This window comes from Ursus arctos, unplaced genomic scaffold (genome assembly GCF_023065955.2).
Source record: "Ursus arctos isolate Adak ecotype North America unplaced genomic scaffold, UrsArc2.0 scaffold_11, whole genome shotgun sequence".
NCBI classification, from domain to species: Eukaryota; Metazoa; Chordata; class Mammalia; order Carnivora; family Ursidae; genus Ursus; species Ursus arctos.
In genome coordinates, this window is record NW_026622775.1 from 41,055,230 (window position 1) to 41,072,783 (window position 17,554).

General features: G+C 37.7%; 2 protein-coding genes across 11 annotated transcripts in view; one reads left to right on the forward strand and one right to left on the reverse strand.

The window, feature by feature from the left end:
- Window positions 1-2,815: 2,815 nt before the first annotated feature.
- Window positions 2,816-17,430, reverse strand: TIGD4 (tigger transposable element derived 4). Of its 8 annotated transcripts, XM_057310125.1 has the most exons (4): window positions 16,404-17,430; window positions 14,891-14,974; window positions 10,115-10,199; window positions 2,816-9,794 (listed from the first exon to the last, which is right to left on the reverse strand). In XM_057310125.1, exon 4 carries the CDS (start codon window positions 9,333-9,335, stop codon window positions 7,800-7,802), a length of 1,536 nt encoding a protein of 511 aa, XP_057166108.1. In that variant the 5' UTR covers window positions 9,336-9,794; window positions 10,115-10,199; window positions 14,891-14,974; window positions 16,404-17,430; the 3' UTR covers window positions 2,816-7,799. The 8 variants fall into 8 exon arrangements, with proteins under 8 accessions (XP_057166108.1, XP_026355267.2, XP_057166109.1 ...); XM_026499482.4 differs by lacking the exon at window positions 14,891-14,974 and having other exon boundaries at window positions 16,997-17,430; XM_057310126.1 differs by lacking the exon at window positions 10,115-10,199.
- The window catches only part of ARFIP1 (ADP ribosylation factor interacting protein 1), a 114,149-nt gene continuing 113,981 nt past the window's right edge, over window positions 17,387-17,554 (forward strand). For all 3 annotated transcript variants that reach the window (XM_048212179.2, XM_026499495.4, XM_026499493.4), the window contains exon 1: window positions 17,387-17,518. The gene's annotated coding sequence lies outside the window, so the exon portion shown is untranslated. The remainder of the gene's footprint in view (window positions 17,519-17,554) is intronic.

Below are 17,554 nucleotides of genomic sequence, written 5' to 3' on the forward strand. Positions count from 1 at the left end.
CCTCTCCCTCTGCTGTGCCGCTCCCCCCCCCCCACCGTTCCCATGAGCATTCATGCCCACACTGTCTTTCAAAAAAAAACTCTAAAACTTTTACTAGCTCACAAGTTCCCATATCCATTCAGTAGCAAAAAAACAACAAACTTAATCTTTCCAGGGAAATGTAACTGTCTTTTGGTTTAATTTCTAATTTCTTCTTAGAATTTATCCAGACATCATAAGATTTAAACTTTTCCCCAGAATTACCTCTTGGTACACGTGCAGGAAATTGTTACGAATAGGAAAGGTATTACAAAAAGGTAAACTAGTCAATATGTGTGTGTGTTGGGGGGGGGGGGGCTTCCCTTTAGGGAAAAAAAGATTAGATCCTTGCCTCTACCACACACAAAATAAATTTAAATATGAAAACAAAACTTGTAAGCTAGTAGAAGAAAATACAAAGGAATATTTCATGGCCTTCAGGAAGGAAAAAGAAAAATAAACTAATTAGTATAAAGAAAGAAAGAAATTAAGTACTCTCTATTTATAAATGATAATGAAATGATCTGACTAGAAAACAGATTTTAATTAATAAGAAATTTTGGTAATATAACTATATATAAACCAGTCAAAATCATTCACTTTTTCTAGTAGTAATCAGAAAATTAAAAGGAAAATACTCTGTGGTAGCAATTAAACTATAAAATACTTGGGAATAAATTAAGAAAATAAATCATATACAGGGTAATCTGAAGTAAACATGATAGTAGTATTTATGTAAATTGGTAGATAGATATTTGTATTATATATACTTTACTATACTTTTTAATTAAAAATTTAAGATTAGAGTATATCAAATTAATGATTACTCTCTTGTGATAGCATACATGAGGTTTTTTTCCCGAGTTTATTGTTGGCTGACTTTACAACAATTTAAGAAATTAATGTAGGTGCAATGCGTAAGTCTGAGTCTTGTCATTATTTGTTTTGTTTTGTTTCCTTTTTTGGTAACTAATTTGTTGGTTTAATTTAATTTGGTAATTAACTGTTCATTACATGAACAATATGAAATTCTCTTAAATATTCACATTTTGAGAGTACGAATGAGGCAATTACCTTTGCAAGAGTAAAGAGATACCATTCTGGATCTTCTGGGAGGAATGGTTCCTCCACCCCGCAGGTAGTGACAGGAAAGTGGTTCTTATCTCTATGCAGAGTTACCTATTTTGCAACGTAGAAAATAAGGTGTGGTAGCAGCCAAAATACAGGCAGTGACTTTGCATTAACAAAGAGAGTTCAGGGGCATACAAAGAGGAAGTTAGGGGAAAACAAAACAAACAAAAACCCAGTCTATTACAAATACAGGAAACAAGACTATCAGCAACTTTGCATGTAGTTGTCCAACTGAGCAAATATTTATCAATAGCCTGTTTGTTTTAATAGGCACTGTTGGGTAGATATATATAAAGAGCTTATACAACAGCCCCACCTTAAAAAAAAACAACAAAACATGATTTTGTTGGATTTGATGACTAAGAAAAAATAAGTAAAGGTGGAGTGAAGTGGGGCCCTATCCTTTCAATTTTTTCCCCTGACATATTGGCTAAGAGTACTCTGAACAAGGAAGCTGACTTCTTTGAACTTAAATTGGGCTAATGCACGGAGGTGAATATGCAATCTATAGTACACTAAACCAGCAAATCTAGTTTTTCACCAATTCAGTTCTATGCTATAGATCCTGTTTCACTTGGCAAAAAAATTTCTAGCCTGGCGTGGATGGTAAGATGTTCAACAAGGACCATCAGTGGAATAGATCTTAGTTCCAGAATTTGCAAGTCAAATGTAGAAAACTATCCAGTTCAGGCAAGCAAATTTGCATGTATGTGCAAGTAAAAGAAGTTAAAAAGTTTGGACCTCGACATTGCACTCAATATTACACGTATATTTAACCAATTTTCTACTAAAAAACACATAGTTTTCAGTCTTTTTTTTTTAAAGATTGATTTGTTTATTTGAGAGAGATGGGGGTGGGGAGGGGCAAAGGGAGAGGAAGACAGAGAATCTCGAGCAGACTCCCCACTGAGTGCCAAGCCCTATGCAGGGCTCTATCTCACGAGCCTGAGATCATGACCTGAGCTGATATCAAGAGTTGGTCGTTTGATGGACTGAGCCACCCAGGCGCCCCTCAAATAGTTTTCGGTCTTGTTTTCGTTTTAAGCTACTATAGGACCACATCTTTTATCAGCATTCTGAAACAAGAAGAGTTGTTCTGAAAGCCTTTTTGTAATCCATTTGATAAAAATTGACCTGATATGAATTTAGTTGGCAATAAAAACTATGAAGCTATTAAGCTATTTATAACCTTCACATATCTGACTTCATAGGAATATGTTTCACTGCAAAATTATTAATGTTTGATTGCGGGGTGCTGCCCTAGTATCTCCCGGGGGTGTTACATAATATGAAATATCTGTATATATTATCTTTTTCAAATCTGATAAATTCTTAACTCTGAAACATATATGTCCCCAGCATTTTGGACAAGGGATGATGGGCCTGTATACACGGCAACAAACATCCTGAATATTTTTATTTTGTTAGGATAAATTTGTATCATGTATGACATATTTTTAAGTCAGATTTTTGGGGTTTGAATCCTAGTTCTGTTATTTATTAGCTGTGGCTATACTTAATTTTCTTAGCAGTAAAATGGGGATGATAGTAGTTGGAGTTATTCTGAATATTAACTAACACAGGCAAAACACTTCGAAGTCCGGTAATTGGTATTTCATATACACTGACTATAATTATAATAACTAAATGTACCAATTTATATTTCCCACAGCAGTGCACCCATTTCTCTATGCTTTTGCCTACATTTGGTATTATCATTCTTTATAATCTTGTCTAATGTGATGGCCCCTCCCCCAAAAGATATCCCCTTTTTTTTTTTGCTTGCATTTGATTCCGACTGATGTTAACAATATTTCCATACTTTATTAGTATTTTTATACTCAGCTATTCTTGAGGGTCATACCTTTTAAAAGATTTTTCTTTTAGTATGTTTCTAATACTAAAATACTATTTAAAATCTACATTTACCTCTATTTTTCCTAGTATTTTCAAGTTTCTGTTCTTCTTTTTCATTCTTTCTTCCTTTCCTCCCCCCTTTCCTTTCTTCACTTTTTTCTTTCTTGCCTTCCTTCATTTCTTTTAGAGTTTAATCCTTGAGAGCTTGTTTGGAGGTCCTAGCAGGGGAGCGCAGCTACTCGTGTACCCTTGACCGAAGAACGGTCCTCCTCTATCGGGGAAGGTCGTCCTCTTCGACCGTAGAGTTTAATCCTAAGATTCATTTTGATGTCTGACTTTTTTAAATCCTATATTGTTAGCCATTTGCCCTAATATCAGTTACTGAATAACCATCTATTTCACCACTATTGAAACCGTTTTTATCATATGCATATTCTTTTTCTTTTTCTAGACATCACGTATTATTCTTTTGATTGACCTATTAACTCTCTTGCCCACACCATATTGTTTAAAATTGTAGTATATGTCAAATACTCCCGATTTTTATTTTTCAAAATTTTCTGAGATACTGATGCGTATTTATTCTTACAGACAAAACTTTGAATTGTTTTGCAAACTTTTCAACAAACCTGCGTTAGGATTTTTATCGGGATTAACTTGGAACAAATGAACATATATTTCAATATTGAGTCTTTCCATTTATTCAAGGCCATGAAAAATGTCATGTCTTCTTAAAGTTTTATGAACTTGGAGCACCTTGCTAATAGCTATAGCTGATTAACAAGTTCTGAAATATACATACCCTTTTAGTTTATAGCAAGTTGGAAACTGATACAGCAAGTCACAAACTGATTAATATGTGAATACTTTTTTTTTTTGAGAGAGAGAGAGCGCACGCATACATGAGAGCGTGAGCAGGGAGAGGGGCAGAGGGAGAGAATCTTAAGCAGAATCCACACTGCTCGCAGAGCTGGATGTGGGGCTGGATCTCATGATGCTGAGATCATGACCTGAGCCAAAATCAAGAGTCAGATGCTTAACTGACTGACCCACCCAGGCGCCCCATGTGTGAATATCTTTATTGGTAGTAGGTAGTTGTTATGGACTGAATGTTTGTCACCCTCCAAATTCATATGTGGAAGCCTTAAGTGTAATGCTGCTTGGAGATGGGGTTTGGGGGAGGTGATTAAGGTTAGATGAGATCATGAAGATGGGCTCCTCATGATGGAATCAGTGCTCTTATAAGAAGAGATGCCAGAGATATCCGCCCCTCCCCCACTCCCTGCGATGGCAGAAAGAGGTCATGTGAGCATATGGTGAGCAGGTGACTATCTGCAATACTTTGCTGAAGCTTTGCACAAGGAAAAATGGAGGTTTCTAAGTACCTTATTCCTTCATTCAAAGTGAAATGTTTTAGTTCTACAGATAAATTGCATATTCCTAAAAATGTTGACTTCCCTATTTTATTTCATGGAAGAGTGCCAATGAGAAAATTGTCATTGATGTTTAGTGACCATAAGGCTAATACCTGGGGATAGCTGGAAGAGCAGGACGGAGGTGCCCTTCTAGTCATTCTTTATAGTCAGGGAACACTTTCGAGTTTGCTAAATGCATTTGCATGCAAAATTTTCTTTCATCCTCAAAATAAATTCAAATGAAGTGTCAGTCTCATTTTATGGGTAGTACAAACTGAGGTTTAGAGAAATGAAATGTTTTTTTGCAAGGTAGCATAGAACTAGAGCTAGATTTAATTTATTCTATTGAATGAATTTTTTTTCTGAGAACTTACTGTGTGCAAACTATGGTCCCCCAACCTAGGCCTTTCTCTCCTCTGGTGGTAGGAATTCTTCTCAGCAACTGGTGTATCTTCTTGGCTGCCTTATGTCACACTGTACTTAGCTAGGTAGCTCTAGGTACCCCCAAAGATCCAGCCCACCACTGGACTCTGAACCTGTTGGCAGATATGGGGTGCTACCTCCCCTAAGGGACAAATCTCTCTCTGCCAGTCTCTGCTGAGTCCCTACTGAGCCAATGATTGAACAGGGCTTCTCTTGACGTCCGAGGTGTTCGCTTGGGAAGCTCTCCTTCAACTCTCCCTCCCCTATTCTTCTCCCCCTTCCAATTATTCTGCTCTGTATACTGTTAATGGGAGGTTTTACATTTGACATTAGGTCCAAATGAGAAGTCAGGCAGGCAACATAACACCCTCAGGTCTTGGTTTACTCATTGTCCTACTTTATCCTGAACAAAACCTTTCATTAGTAAAGTGAATCAATGTCCCAAACTCAATATAAGATTTGTTGTTTCATGAAGTAGACAGAGGAGAAAACATTGTTGCAACAGTAGAAATTTATAAAGCTAGAACAATGAAAATAATGCCACGTTTCACTGAAAAGCAGGTGAATTGTTAAGTGAAGTTCTTTTCTGAAAAGACAAGTGATATTTAGTCCCAGCTTTGTAGTAGCTGCGTGTGGAGAAGATAAACCAGGAGCGAGGTATGCCGTGATTGTCTGGTCTAGGAAAAGTGCATTTAAAAAATTTTGTTCTGAAATTGTTTAAATTTATATAGCTTGTACACTACACAGAAGAGTATACAACATTAACAACTTAAAAGTTTATCTTTAAATTTAAATCTGCAGGCATCTTTTTCTTATAGAAAAGGCTCTATAGGAGCCTTGTCTAATTTTATCCCCTTTAGATTTATTATGCCTCAGAAATAAAAAATGAATCACGTCATATAGGAGAAAAACCGGTAGGTACTTTTAGCACTTTGGGCATATTGAAGTTGTTTCAAATATTTTCTCTAGAACTCCACGGGAAGCGCTGTGTTAGAGTGGTACAGAATTACCAAGCCAGAAAGTCTGAGTAGTTGTATTAGTAACAGTGTTCTCAGGAGGGATCTTGGGAACAGAGCTATCAATATAGATTCAGCAAATTCTCTGAAATATTTCACTCTCGGGCCTCTAAACTCAAGGGGAAAAAAACCCAGCATTTTCTTGTATGGAGTATAGAAGAGAAGCATTGTGGTATATAGTTAAAGGAACACAGGACTAGATGAGAGGAAACTACTGCATTTTGGTTTGGGGCCTGAGATTTTAACCAAATTATTTTTTCAGGTTTCAATTTCCTCATCTATAAAAGTAGAAGCAATAATTCCTATGTCATAGAATATCTGGAATGATTACATAAAAATATTGGATATCAATATGGTATGAAGTAGAGAAACAAAGAGAAAAGAATTATTGAAGGCTCAATGTATGCCAGGTGCTCTAGTTGCAGCTCGGGCTCTTCAGAGAGATTCCGATCCATGATTTAGGTCCACAATTCCAACCATGCTAAACTTTTAAATCAAATCATTAATTAAAATGCTTTCAATTAATTTAAGTAATCTATATTTTGTTCTACAAGAAATTTTCTTAATTTGAATATATTTTTAAGGCTTGGTATTGCTAAATCTCAAAAGTAGAATAAATCAACAATGGAAAATCAGAATACCTTCTGTAAGTATTTCCTTCCAAATGTGTCTTTTGTTGGCAGACTAACAATAATTCATAATAAAAATAATCTGTATAACATTTTGCACTTTTTCAAAATACTTTTCAAAGGGTACCCTAAATTATATGTAATATGTTAAATAAGTATGGCATTGAAAATCTGACAAGAGAAAAGTCTGACACGTTATATTTTTCTACTTTTAAAGACTATTTTATGGATGGAGAGTAAATCATTTCATACAATATTTTAAAATATTCTGTAGACAAAACTTCCTCAAACAGAAATTTAATTCAATATGTTAACCATTGAATTTGAAAGAAAAAAAAGATTAAATATATCAAAATATGCTGAAAAGATACTCAGTTTTTCCTGAAAATAAAATTCAGTAAAACTAAGAAAATAATATGATAGATTAAAAGTTTCAGCTGTTAAAATTAGAAAACTATCTAAGAACCACATAAAACATTTTCTTTTCTAGTAGCTGCATATATATCTTCATATATACTTTTCAAGAGTAATCTTATTAAAATATAAATATTATAAGAGTTCACAAATGTTTCAGTAATAGATTTTTCTATTAAACACACATATATGCATACAAATATTAGGAAGAATCCATATCATCTTCTGGTTATGGATGACAAAAAGCATCTGATAAGGTCATAGTCTTTCATTTGACCTTCTACAGAAACAACTGGAAAATAGTGACACATATTTTTAATCACTTTGGTGTATAATTGGGTGAGATTTTATTTTCAGCACTTTTCCATAATTTCTTCTCAACAAGATAAGCTAGTCACAAGAAAAATTAAGTAATTTAAAATTAATACTTGATATGAGGCTAGAATATATGCCTTTATAAAAATAAATATCTAAGTAATAGATATTTTATTTCTGAGACGAGGTAGATAAAATAAAATATTCTAGAACGTGATCTGCGCTTAAAAAAAAGAAAATAGCAATCACCAATTCAACCTGTATGAATCAAATAGCTGGAGAGTTTTATTTCTGACATCTATACCATATATTTCAAGTACAAGGCCTCTGAAATACATTTTCTACTCCCCAAAACCTTGCTAAATTGAAATTCATATCTTTCATTTACTTACTCATTATTTAATCTACCTAGGGAACTCTGCTATTCAGGTCAAAGACATATGCAATTAAACCAAAGTGGGTTTTGTTGTTTTTTGTTTTGTTTTTTTTTTATGTTTAAGTGGTATTTTCCCTTTATATACCTTATATAGTAAAACACATCAGGAAAAGCTATTACACTTCAGATGTTGTACTACAAATAATTATTTAGATGATGAGTTAATAAAAATTTCAAGGTCTGCTAAAGAATTATGAAGCTCATCATTCATATCTTGACTTCTAAGAAAATTTTTAAGAGTATCTAAAGCAGTTATTGCCTCATTTTTTGATGGTAAAGGGAGTTCAGTTCCTAGAGATCCACCATCATCCTCTTCGTCGGAAGCATAAAATCCAGTATCATCTGATTTACGTTCTTCGGTGCATACTGAATCACCTTCTGGTGCAGCTTCACAGGTCTCCAAATCATCATCGAGGGAAGCATACTCTTCTATAGATAAACCTTCAGGAAATTCCACGCCAGCTGCCTGAGCATAGGCAACCAAATCAAGACCAGTGTCTGTCTCTGCGTTTGTCTTGTCACTTTCTCCCTTTTGAGATTTGAATCCTGCCTCTTCATAGCTCTTAATGATAGTCTCTGGGGTTACAGCCCTCCAACAAAGGTGCAAAGTATCAACTGCATCTAGTAGGGAAAATGTAAATTCTTTGCTGCCTTCAACAGAGCTTAAAAATTTCTTGATAAGGCAATGTCGATATTTGATTTTAAGGCTTTTAATAACACCTTGTTTCATAGCTATAAATTTGGAAGATAAACATGATGGAAAGAACGCTAACTCAATGGACTTCAGGTCCTTTACCTCTGGATGTGAAGGAAAAGAATCAACAAAAATCACCACTCTTCGTTGCTGGGCTTGAAATTTCTCATCAAGCTTCCGCATCCATTGTTCAAATACATCTGAGGTCATCCATGCCATTCTGTTAGCTTCATAACACACAGGCAATGATTTTATACCTTTGAAACAATGTGGATTTCTGTTTTTTCCAATGATAAGCAAAGGAAGTTTCTCTGAGCCATCCATATTCGTCCCAACCACCAGAGTTATTCTGTCTTTGCATAACTTTCCAATTGAGCATGTTTCTCCTTTAAATGCAAATGTATTTGTAGGTAACATTCGATAAAGCAGCCCCGTCTCTTTTATATTAAAAACATTTTTAGGATGATAATCATTTAAATAATAAGGAAGTACATTTTGGTGCCAGACAGTTGAAGGGTCTACTGATACACCCGTAGCTTCTACAGGTTGAGCTCTGAATACTAAACCATACCTGGATTTAAAGCGATCCAGCCAACCATTACTGCACTTAAAATCATTATGTCCCAGTTTCTGGGCAAAATCATTAGCTTTTAGACGCAACATTGGACCATTAACTGGTACATTTAGACACTGAGCAATTCGATACCACCTCATTAATGCCTCTTCCAGATCGGTGTAAAAAGCAGTTCTCAGTCTTTTTCTCTTTGGATCAAATCTCAGAGATTCAAAGGCTTCTAGAACCTTGTCTTTATTCTTCATAATAGAAGACAGCGAATTTTTCTTTATTCCATATTCAGCTGCAATTTCTGCCTTTTTCTTGCCACTTTCTACTGCATTTATGATGTCGATCTTTTCTTCAATGGATAAACTTTTCTTTTTCTTCACGGTTACGGGCAGAGCTGAGGCATCCTCGGAAGCTTCTGCCATCTCCGCCACTGCTTATGTGGAGATTGCTTGTCTTTCTGCTGGCTGTTTCTTTAAATTTCTAAAAATTGATAGTAAATATATTTTCAAAGGTTTCTGAACAAGAAAAACGTTACAAGCTGCTAGAATATTTTAGAAGAGAAACTTCCGTCCCAGGACCTGTGTGGCTCAGTTTATAGTTTATTCAGTGTTCCAGAAGTCAAGCTAAAATAGAAATCTCATTATGTCAAACCTGTCCAGTCCTGCTGATATATTTTTGGAACTTCAATCCTTTAAGATGATCCATTTTATCCATGCGCGCATTCAACCTCCTATTAATTCTCCACAGAGGGCCTCTGAGATAAGAAGGAAAAGCATTCAGTAATTTTCATGCAAAATGTTACCCATTAATTTCCAAGTCTTTTCAGGGTGGAGAAGAAAGTGGTAGAATCCTTCTAGGATTTGATGGTATATCTTCTGCCTCTTGAAAACAGGAAAAAAAGAAGAAGAAAAGAAAAGAAAAAAGAAAGCTATTTTAGCAATGATGTGTCAATTGAACATCAAAAAGAATACTTATGTAATTAGTTATGCTTTTAATAATAATGAAAAGAATGGGAACATGTTTCTGCAAATGTAATAACCAAAGCTTCCAGGAGAAATGCTTACCTCCTAAAGGGCCTCTGTAAAAAGCCCTCTAGCTCTGCTCTGTGCATTTGAATTCTCACTTGCTTTTGAATGCTTTGTAATATATACTTCTGAAATAATTCAGGCAAATTTAATCTGTTTTAAAAATGGGCGCTTACCAAAATTAAAGAACTAAAAATGATGCTGGATAGATCTTTGGTGGCTATTTTTCACATGAAGTCACAACTGCCCCCTCTGACTTCTCTAAAAGAAAAACACAGTCAGACAGTAGTCACAAGGTTCAACTTTTAATAGCACATGGGAGACAGTCTGGTAGAAAAGGCTTCACTAAAAATCAGATCAAGCGATTCCATTACAAATGTTATAAATCTAAATATTATTTTATCTAAATGCTTGCAAAACTAGTAACTCTGTATCAACTTGACACATTAGCCAGAGGTACAGAGGCCAGAAATAATGGACAAAATGTATAGGAATAAGCAAATAGTTAAGAGGATGTAACGCAGAAAAAGACTTAGACTAGAGTAAGAAGAAAAGTGACCAGGGGTTTTAACGTCTCAGGACCTCCACTTCCTTATCTGTAAAATAAAGGGCTTATTATAGCGTAAGGATATGGGCTTTGGTGCCAGACACACCTGAGTTGACAAGTGATTCTGCCATTTAAACTTATGTGATCCTGGGTAGTTTACTTAACCATTTGAATCTTCAGCTTCCTTATTTGTAAAATAGGTGTAACTACAGCCCCTGCCTCATAGGGTTATCGCACATTCAAGGAGACTCAACAAGCGAGTGTAAGGCACTCAGCACAGCATTTAGCACCTTACAGAGTGTTCAATGAATGTTTGGTGATGATCTCATCATCATTATCTTCTCTCTAATGCCCCTTTGGCTGTGTCAATCTTTACAATTCAAAGATTTTTCAAAATCCTACTTGAAAACAGAAGCAAGAATCCCACTGAAATATATATTGAAAGCAAAGACCCTCTCATATCAAACAGTACTGTGAGAACAGTCACACAGACCTAGATGGGCTGGCCCCTACCTTCCCAGGTGGCACCTACCCTACCAGAATCTACAGGCCTGGGGCCTACTGCAGGCCAAAGTAACAAGCTAATTTGACAAGCAGGTGTCACTACTGTATGAAATAGTTTGGGCACGATGTCCTCCCAGGTTTCAAGATGTCGTATGCATTTGTCGCACAAAATTTTTGGACAAGACTTCTTGTCAACATTCCTCTGCCTTTGTTGTCTACAAGAAGTAATTTTTATCCTAGAAATTACAACCAGTAAAGGAGTTTTTTGTTGTTGTTACTAGAAAAAAGTCTTAATAATAATTATGATAGCCCAGGGCTTTAGTTTCCAGACACCTTTACTTCCCCGTATTCCAAACAACTCAGGAGGAAGATAAAACTGAATTTTAAGCTCATATAGTTATAATGCATTTGAGTGCAGTCCAGAATCTAGGCTTTCTAATGTAAAGTTTACCATTCTTTTCACCATGTTACAGTTTCTTTGAATCACATTGGTGTGGCCTCCTCTGATAATAGTTTATACACTCTATGCCTACCTGAACCTAACAAAAAACAAAACAAAAAACAAAAAAAACTTACCAAAATAGCCCAAAAAACAAAACAAAACAAAAACAATATTGAGCCTCTACAGAAGAACAGAAGAATAGGCCTTTATGAATTCTGTGAATACAAATAGCAACCATATCCCACTATTAAGTCGGCTGACCTAATACGATTTGACCATTCAACTAAAAAACAAAAAACTTGCTCATATATGGACCTCTCTACACATTTTTCTGTAATTTCCTATAAATCTACAATTACTTCAAAATAAACATTTTTAAATATCTTGCTCTTATTAGGAAGATACCGGGGTATCTGGGTGGCTCAGTCAGTAAAATGCCTGCCTTTGGCTCAGGTCATGACCCCAGGGTCCTGGGATGAAGCCCGGCACTAGGCTCTATGCTCAGTGGACAGCCTGCTTCTCCTTCTCCTTCTGCTGCTCCCCCTGCTTGTACTCTCTCTCTCTCTCAAATAAAAAAAATAAAATCTTAAAAAAAAAAAAAGGAAGATACCAACCTTCAGAAATTGAGATTGCAAGAACCAATTTTTTAAGAGAAAACCATGCAAAACTACTCGCTAAGAGAAAAAGGGACTCTCCCAACTTCTCTCTTCCTTCTGTCTTCTGTTCTTTCCCTTCTTCTTTTGTTCCTTTCTTTTTTTTTACTTCTGCCTTAATCATTTATCAGAAATAAACCCTATTATCTCAAATAACAAGGATTACAGAAAAAGTCACTTGATTTCCTCCCATATTCCCTCCCAAATAAAGCAATATAATATACACAGAGATAAGTGATTATCTTGATCAAATTGAAAATAATGATATGTTGGGGCGCCTGGGTGGCTCAGTCATTAAGCGTCTGCCTTCGGCTCGGGTCCCGATCCCGGGGGCTCGGGTCCTGATCCCAGAGTCCTGGGATCAAGCCCCACATCAGGCTCCCTGCTCAGCGGAGAGCCTGCTTCTCCCTCTCCCACTCCGCCTGCTTGTGTTCCCTCTCTCGCTGTATCTCTCTCTGTCAAATAAATAAAATCTTAAAAAAAAGAGAAAAGAATGATATGTTTATTTAGAAAGATATTAGTTGTTTTCTGAGAGTTAAAGTATATATTTCCTTCTAAAACAGTAGTGAAACCTACAATTTTCCATGGTAATATAAAATACATCTTTATTCCTGAAACAACCACATGCCTAACGCCAAACCAGACAAGCCAGACTTTTTCCCTAGGAAAGAACAAGGCACCGATACTGCTTAATCAATGAAGCTAACATTTTCCATTCTCCCACAGTATAATGTCTGGAATATTTCTTGCAGAGGGTAATGGCAGGAGCTAGTATTTCTCAGAAATACCCATCTGTCAGTTAAGATCATTAATCATTCTACTTCTTGAAAATATTACCACAGAAAAATACTGTACTACATGTAAGATACTATTTTCTCTATGTCAATGGTAAAGCTAACTAAAGAATAAGAATCGGCAAGTCACTAAAAAAGACTTACCAAGTGAACTCCAAGAAAACAACAGTTAATTCTACTAGTAACAAGAGAAATGTAAATCTTCTTTCAAAACACGAGATACTTGTATGTTTTTTTTTGTTTTTGCCTATCGGAATGGCAGTATCTAGTATTTGCCAGAATGTCATAACATAGTTTGTGAGGAGGTATATAAATTGGTACAAAGCTTATGAAGGACAAATCAGTAATATGATACAAAAACCTTAAAACTGTGCATAACTTTTACCCAGCAAGTCCATACCTAGGATTTTAACCCCAAAGAATAATTATAAATATAAAAATAACTAGCTTACACATGTATTCATGATCTATTGCTGCATTTAGTAGCTTAAAACAATACCCATTTATTATCTCACAGTTCTGCAGGCCAGAAGTCTGGGTGATCTCAACCAGATCCTCTGCTTAGGATCTCACAAGGCAGAAATCGAGCTGTTAATCAAATGGGACTCTTATCTGGAGGCTCTGGGGAAGAATCTGCTTGCAAGTTCATGCAGTTTATTAGGAGAATTCAACTTCTTGTGGTTGTGGGACTGAGGTCCCTGAGTTTTTTGCTGGCCGTCAGCAGAGACTGCTCTCAGCTCCTGGTTCAGGTCCTTGACTGTGGCCCTTTTCATTTCAGCAACAGAGAACCTTCCTCCTGTCAAATCTCTCTTACGCTTCGCATCTCTCTGCCTTCTCTGCTGCAACCAGCAGGAGAAAACTCCCTGCTCTTAAAAGGTTCCCGTATCAGTGTAGGCCCATCCAGATTATCTCCCTTTTGATTAATTTAAAGTCAACTGACTACATTTGCAAAATCCCTTGTGCATGTAATATAACATGATGAGAACGATGTCCTACCACGTTCATATGAGAGGGAATTATGGAAAGTGAGAATCACTGGAAGTTATCTTAGAATTTTACCATACAATAATATTCTTCACATTGTGTTGTTTTATAATTACAGACAAAACAGGAAAGAACCCAAATGTGTAAAAAGGACTAAGGAAATAAATTAAGAAATATGTATGCGAAAATACTGCTGAGCCACTGAAGGAGAATATTTAATGATATGAAGAAAATTCCATAATATTTTAAGTGAAAAAAGCAAAATGCGAAACTGTATGCCAACAAAACCAACATATACTGAAAGTTACATGAGGGCAGAGGCTCATGGCTATTCCCACAGTGCTTAGTGACCAGCAAACAGTAGGTTCTAAATAACAATTTCTTAAATAAATGTAGAAAAAATATATATGCATAGAAAAAAAGACATCGACAAAATGTTGAATGTTAATTCTAGATAGTGGAATTATGAAAAACTTCAGTTTTTTTCTCTTTGTAGTTAAAACAATTTCTACTCTTATGTTCCACTCAGACTACGCTTCACGGGCTTCTTTAAATGTTCCATTTATCAGTATCCTCTAACAAATGTTTGTTTCCAGAGAATTACACTGTGTAATCATTAACTAAATATGTCTCCGTGAAAAGGGAGCTGATGATGGAGAGTGATAGAATTATTGTGACATTACCAGAATCCCCTAGAAAAGATTTGAAGGTAGCACCTTTTTCTTTCTCTTGAGGAAATAAAATTTATACGCAGCATACCGTATTCAACATCTAAAGTGAAGAAAAAAGGTTGCGTGCACATTTAATTTGTTCAGAAAGGAATAATATTCTTTAACCTGTTGCCCCCCCTTCCTTTGTGGTCAATAAATGAAATATAGGCTGTCAGAGTTCCCACAAGCCAAGTGAATAAAAGGCACCAGATTTTTCAAAAGCTCAATAATAGCCAATAACAGTAGAAAGGTAAATTAATAGATAATCCCCATGTCATAAACATACACAGCAGACAACTATTACCTTTTTTTTCTTACCTCTCCAAACATAGATGCCAATTTAGAGAAAAGAAGTAATCTTCTATTCTTCCTAAAGAGAATGAGCAGGCAGAATTCCCCAAACTCTAGGGCAAAGAAAAAAAGAGAAAGAGAGAGAGAAAGAAAGAAAGAAAGAAAGAAAGAAAGAAAGAAAGAAAGAAAGAAAGAAAGAAAGAGGAAGGAAGGAAGGAAGGAGGGAAGGAAGGAAGGAGGAAGGAAGGTCGGTCTCCATCTAAGCAGGGTTAGATTTAAAATAAGGTATTTGTGTCAGCATCAAAAATTTCCCCCAAATCAAAAAAATACCAGCTACTGCTTCCTTTTTCCAAAATAAATTACATAGAATTTCACTGTCTTCCATCACCAGCTGAAGTAGCTTCCAGTGTTTTCTTCGAGCCAAACTACATTCTAATTTCCCTCAGGGCTGCAGAAATCATGGGAAGACTAATCCTGTGTGGGGCCTTGCACTATGTATGAGGACTAATCCCATGCAGTACCAGAATCACACCGGACTGGAGTACCTAACATGATTAACGGCACCTTCACCAAACAGAAATGAGCATGAGTTCCAAGCAGTTCCAAATTCATCTGAATCTCTATCAAAAACAGCAGCAGCTGCCGAGGAAACTATCCAGCTAAGAACAAATAATTAAAGCAAGTGTCCACCTTTCCAAATAAGAAACACCTCTGAGTCTAACAATTTAATAGTTAGACTAACTCTAATGAAGCTAAGCATCCCCAAACTCAAGAGACACCTGGCAGGAATCCTTAAGGTGCCAGCCAACTCAAACGGTTAAGTACGGATCATTCAAGCACCACTGAGCACTGCCATGCTCCTCTTCCTAATTACCCCTCCGAAACTAAGAATACTGGCACTTAGCTACTAAGTTCCATTCTGTTCCTATACAATAAGAGCAGTAATGATTCTAGACTGGGATCCTTTTCTTATAATTGAGAAGACTAACAAGATGGCTTTGAACAGAAAATTCCACAGTAGGCTATGGAACTGAAGTTACAGTTTGAACGAACTGGCATATGCATTTGCTCTTCTCTTTTTGTTAAGGATAGAGCCACTTAAGATGAGGGTCCTTTATACACAGATTCATGTTTTGAGACTTCAGTACTATTTTTAACAGAGGAAGTGTCCTGGAGATCTCAGCCATAAATAATGTTATTTACTTTTGAAACATTTGTGTCCTCAGGGGTATTTACTATTCACGGATATGGGGAAGATATTTGCACAGGGATCTATGATTCACTACGCTGAAACTCCCTAGAATCTGTAAAGGCAAAGGTCTGTCTTCCGCACTTAGCCATTAAAAATGTCTCATCAACGAATATGACAAAGGCAGGTGAGAAGTACACTCTAAAGAAGAGTAAATCCCACGGAATGCACTGTTACCCTTCGAATTTCTACAAGTGAAAAGGCGGTAAAAATGAGCATGCAAGGCTTTCAAAGGAAAAACAGTTCAGAACCTTGATGCGAGATGTATGTGGATGGATCAACCGTACGTACTGTATGCAAATGAGCTTCAGATATGTCTAGCACCACTGCGCAGCCACACATTCCCTCCATTCAGTGCCAGGGGTAGGGAGAGTCGCCACAGAACAGGTTGGGGTCTCAACCTAGTAAACTACAAAGGGCTCAGAGAGAAAGAATTGTTCAGCAGTTTCTGTCAACAGGTCAGTGAGCTACCTAAGAAGAAATGGGGCGAGCAAATAAAGCTGAACTCAGTCATCTGGATAAAGAAACGGAGCAGGAAAAAAAAGTATAAGGGGTCCACCGTCGGCGAGCGAGCAGCGCACAGTGATTACAAAGACAGCAAGTCCCAAGAACTCAGGGATGCCAGGCTTGGGGGTCTGGTCTTCCTGAAGGGGGTAGGCGTGAGTGACGTGGCCGGAGTGGGGCGCTCCAGGCACCGGTGAAGCGAGGGCGAGGCGCCCGCATCCCGTCTGTTCCCTTAACCCCGCATTCCCTCCACCCTCCCACTCCCCGCGGGACTGAAACAACCTTCTACGTGCTCTCCGGCAGCCGAGAAAGCTTTGGCTCTCCTGTGATATGCGTGGCGGCGAGCTACGTCCACCTCCACCCTCCCGCCACCGGCTCACCGTCTGCTGTGGGGACGCCTAACGCGTGAAGCTGGGGTGTATGAGTGAGAAAGAAGGGATGCTGAGGGCTCCAGGAGACCTCCGACCACTCAAGACCAGGCCCGCGGGCCCTTCTGCAAGCTCCGGGCTCTGGCGGATGCATCGGGACCCAGGCGCACACCCCTCTGTGATCCGGCCACAGGCAGAAAATTACCCGGGCAACAGCACCTGCGGAGCCCCGGATGTGGTTGCTAGGGCCGCAGCGGGAGGGGCGGGGCCAGCCTCCAGGAGAGGGGCGGAGGAGGCCTCAGGGGAGGTGCGCTGGCACCATCGAGATGTGGCTGGGCCGGGCCAGATTGAGGGAGAGAGAGGCCGTCCAGGGCCAAGGACAGCGCTACTTCCGGTCTCCTCACTTCCGGCTCCGCTGCTCTCAGTGTTGGTGCTGCAGGCCGGTTTGAGAGGCCGCCGGTCTGAGTGTCCTCGGCGGTTGGTCAGTGTGAGGCTGTGACAGCTGCAGTTGCTCCCCGCCCCCGAGGATCCGAGGTGCGTGGGGGGAGGGGAAGAAGGAAAAGGCCCAGG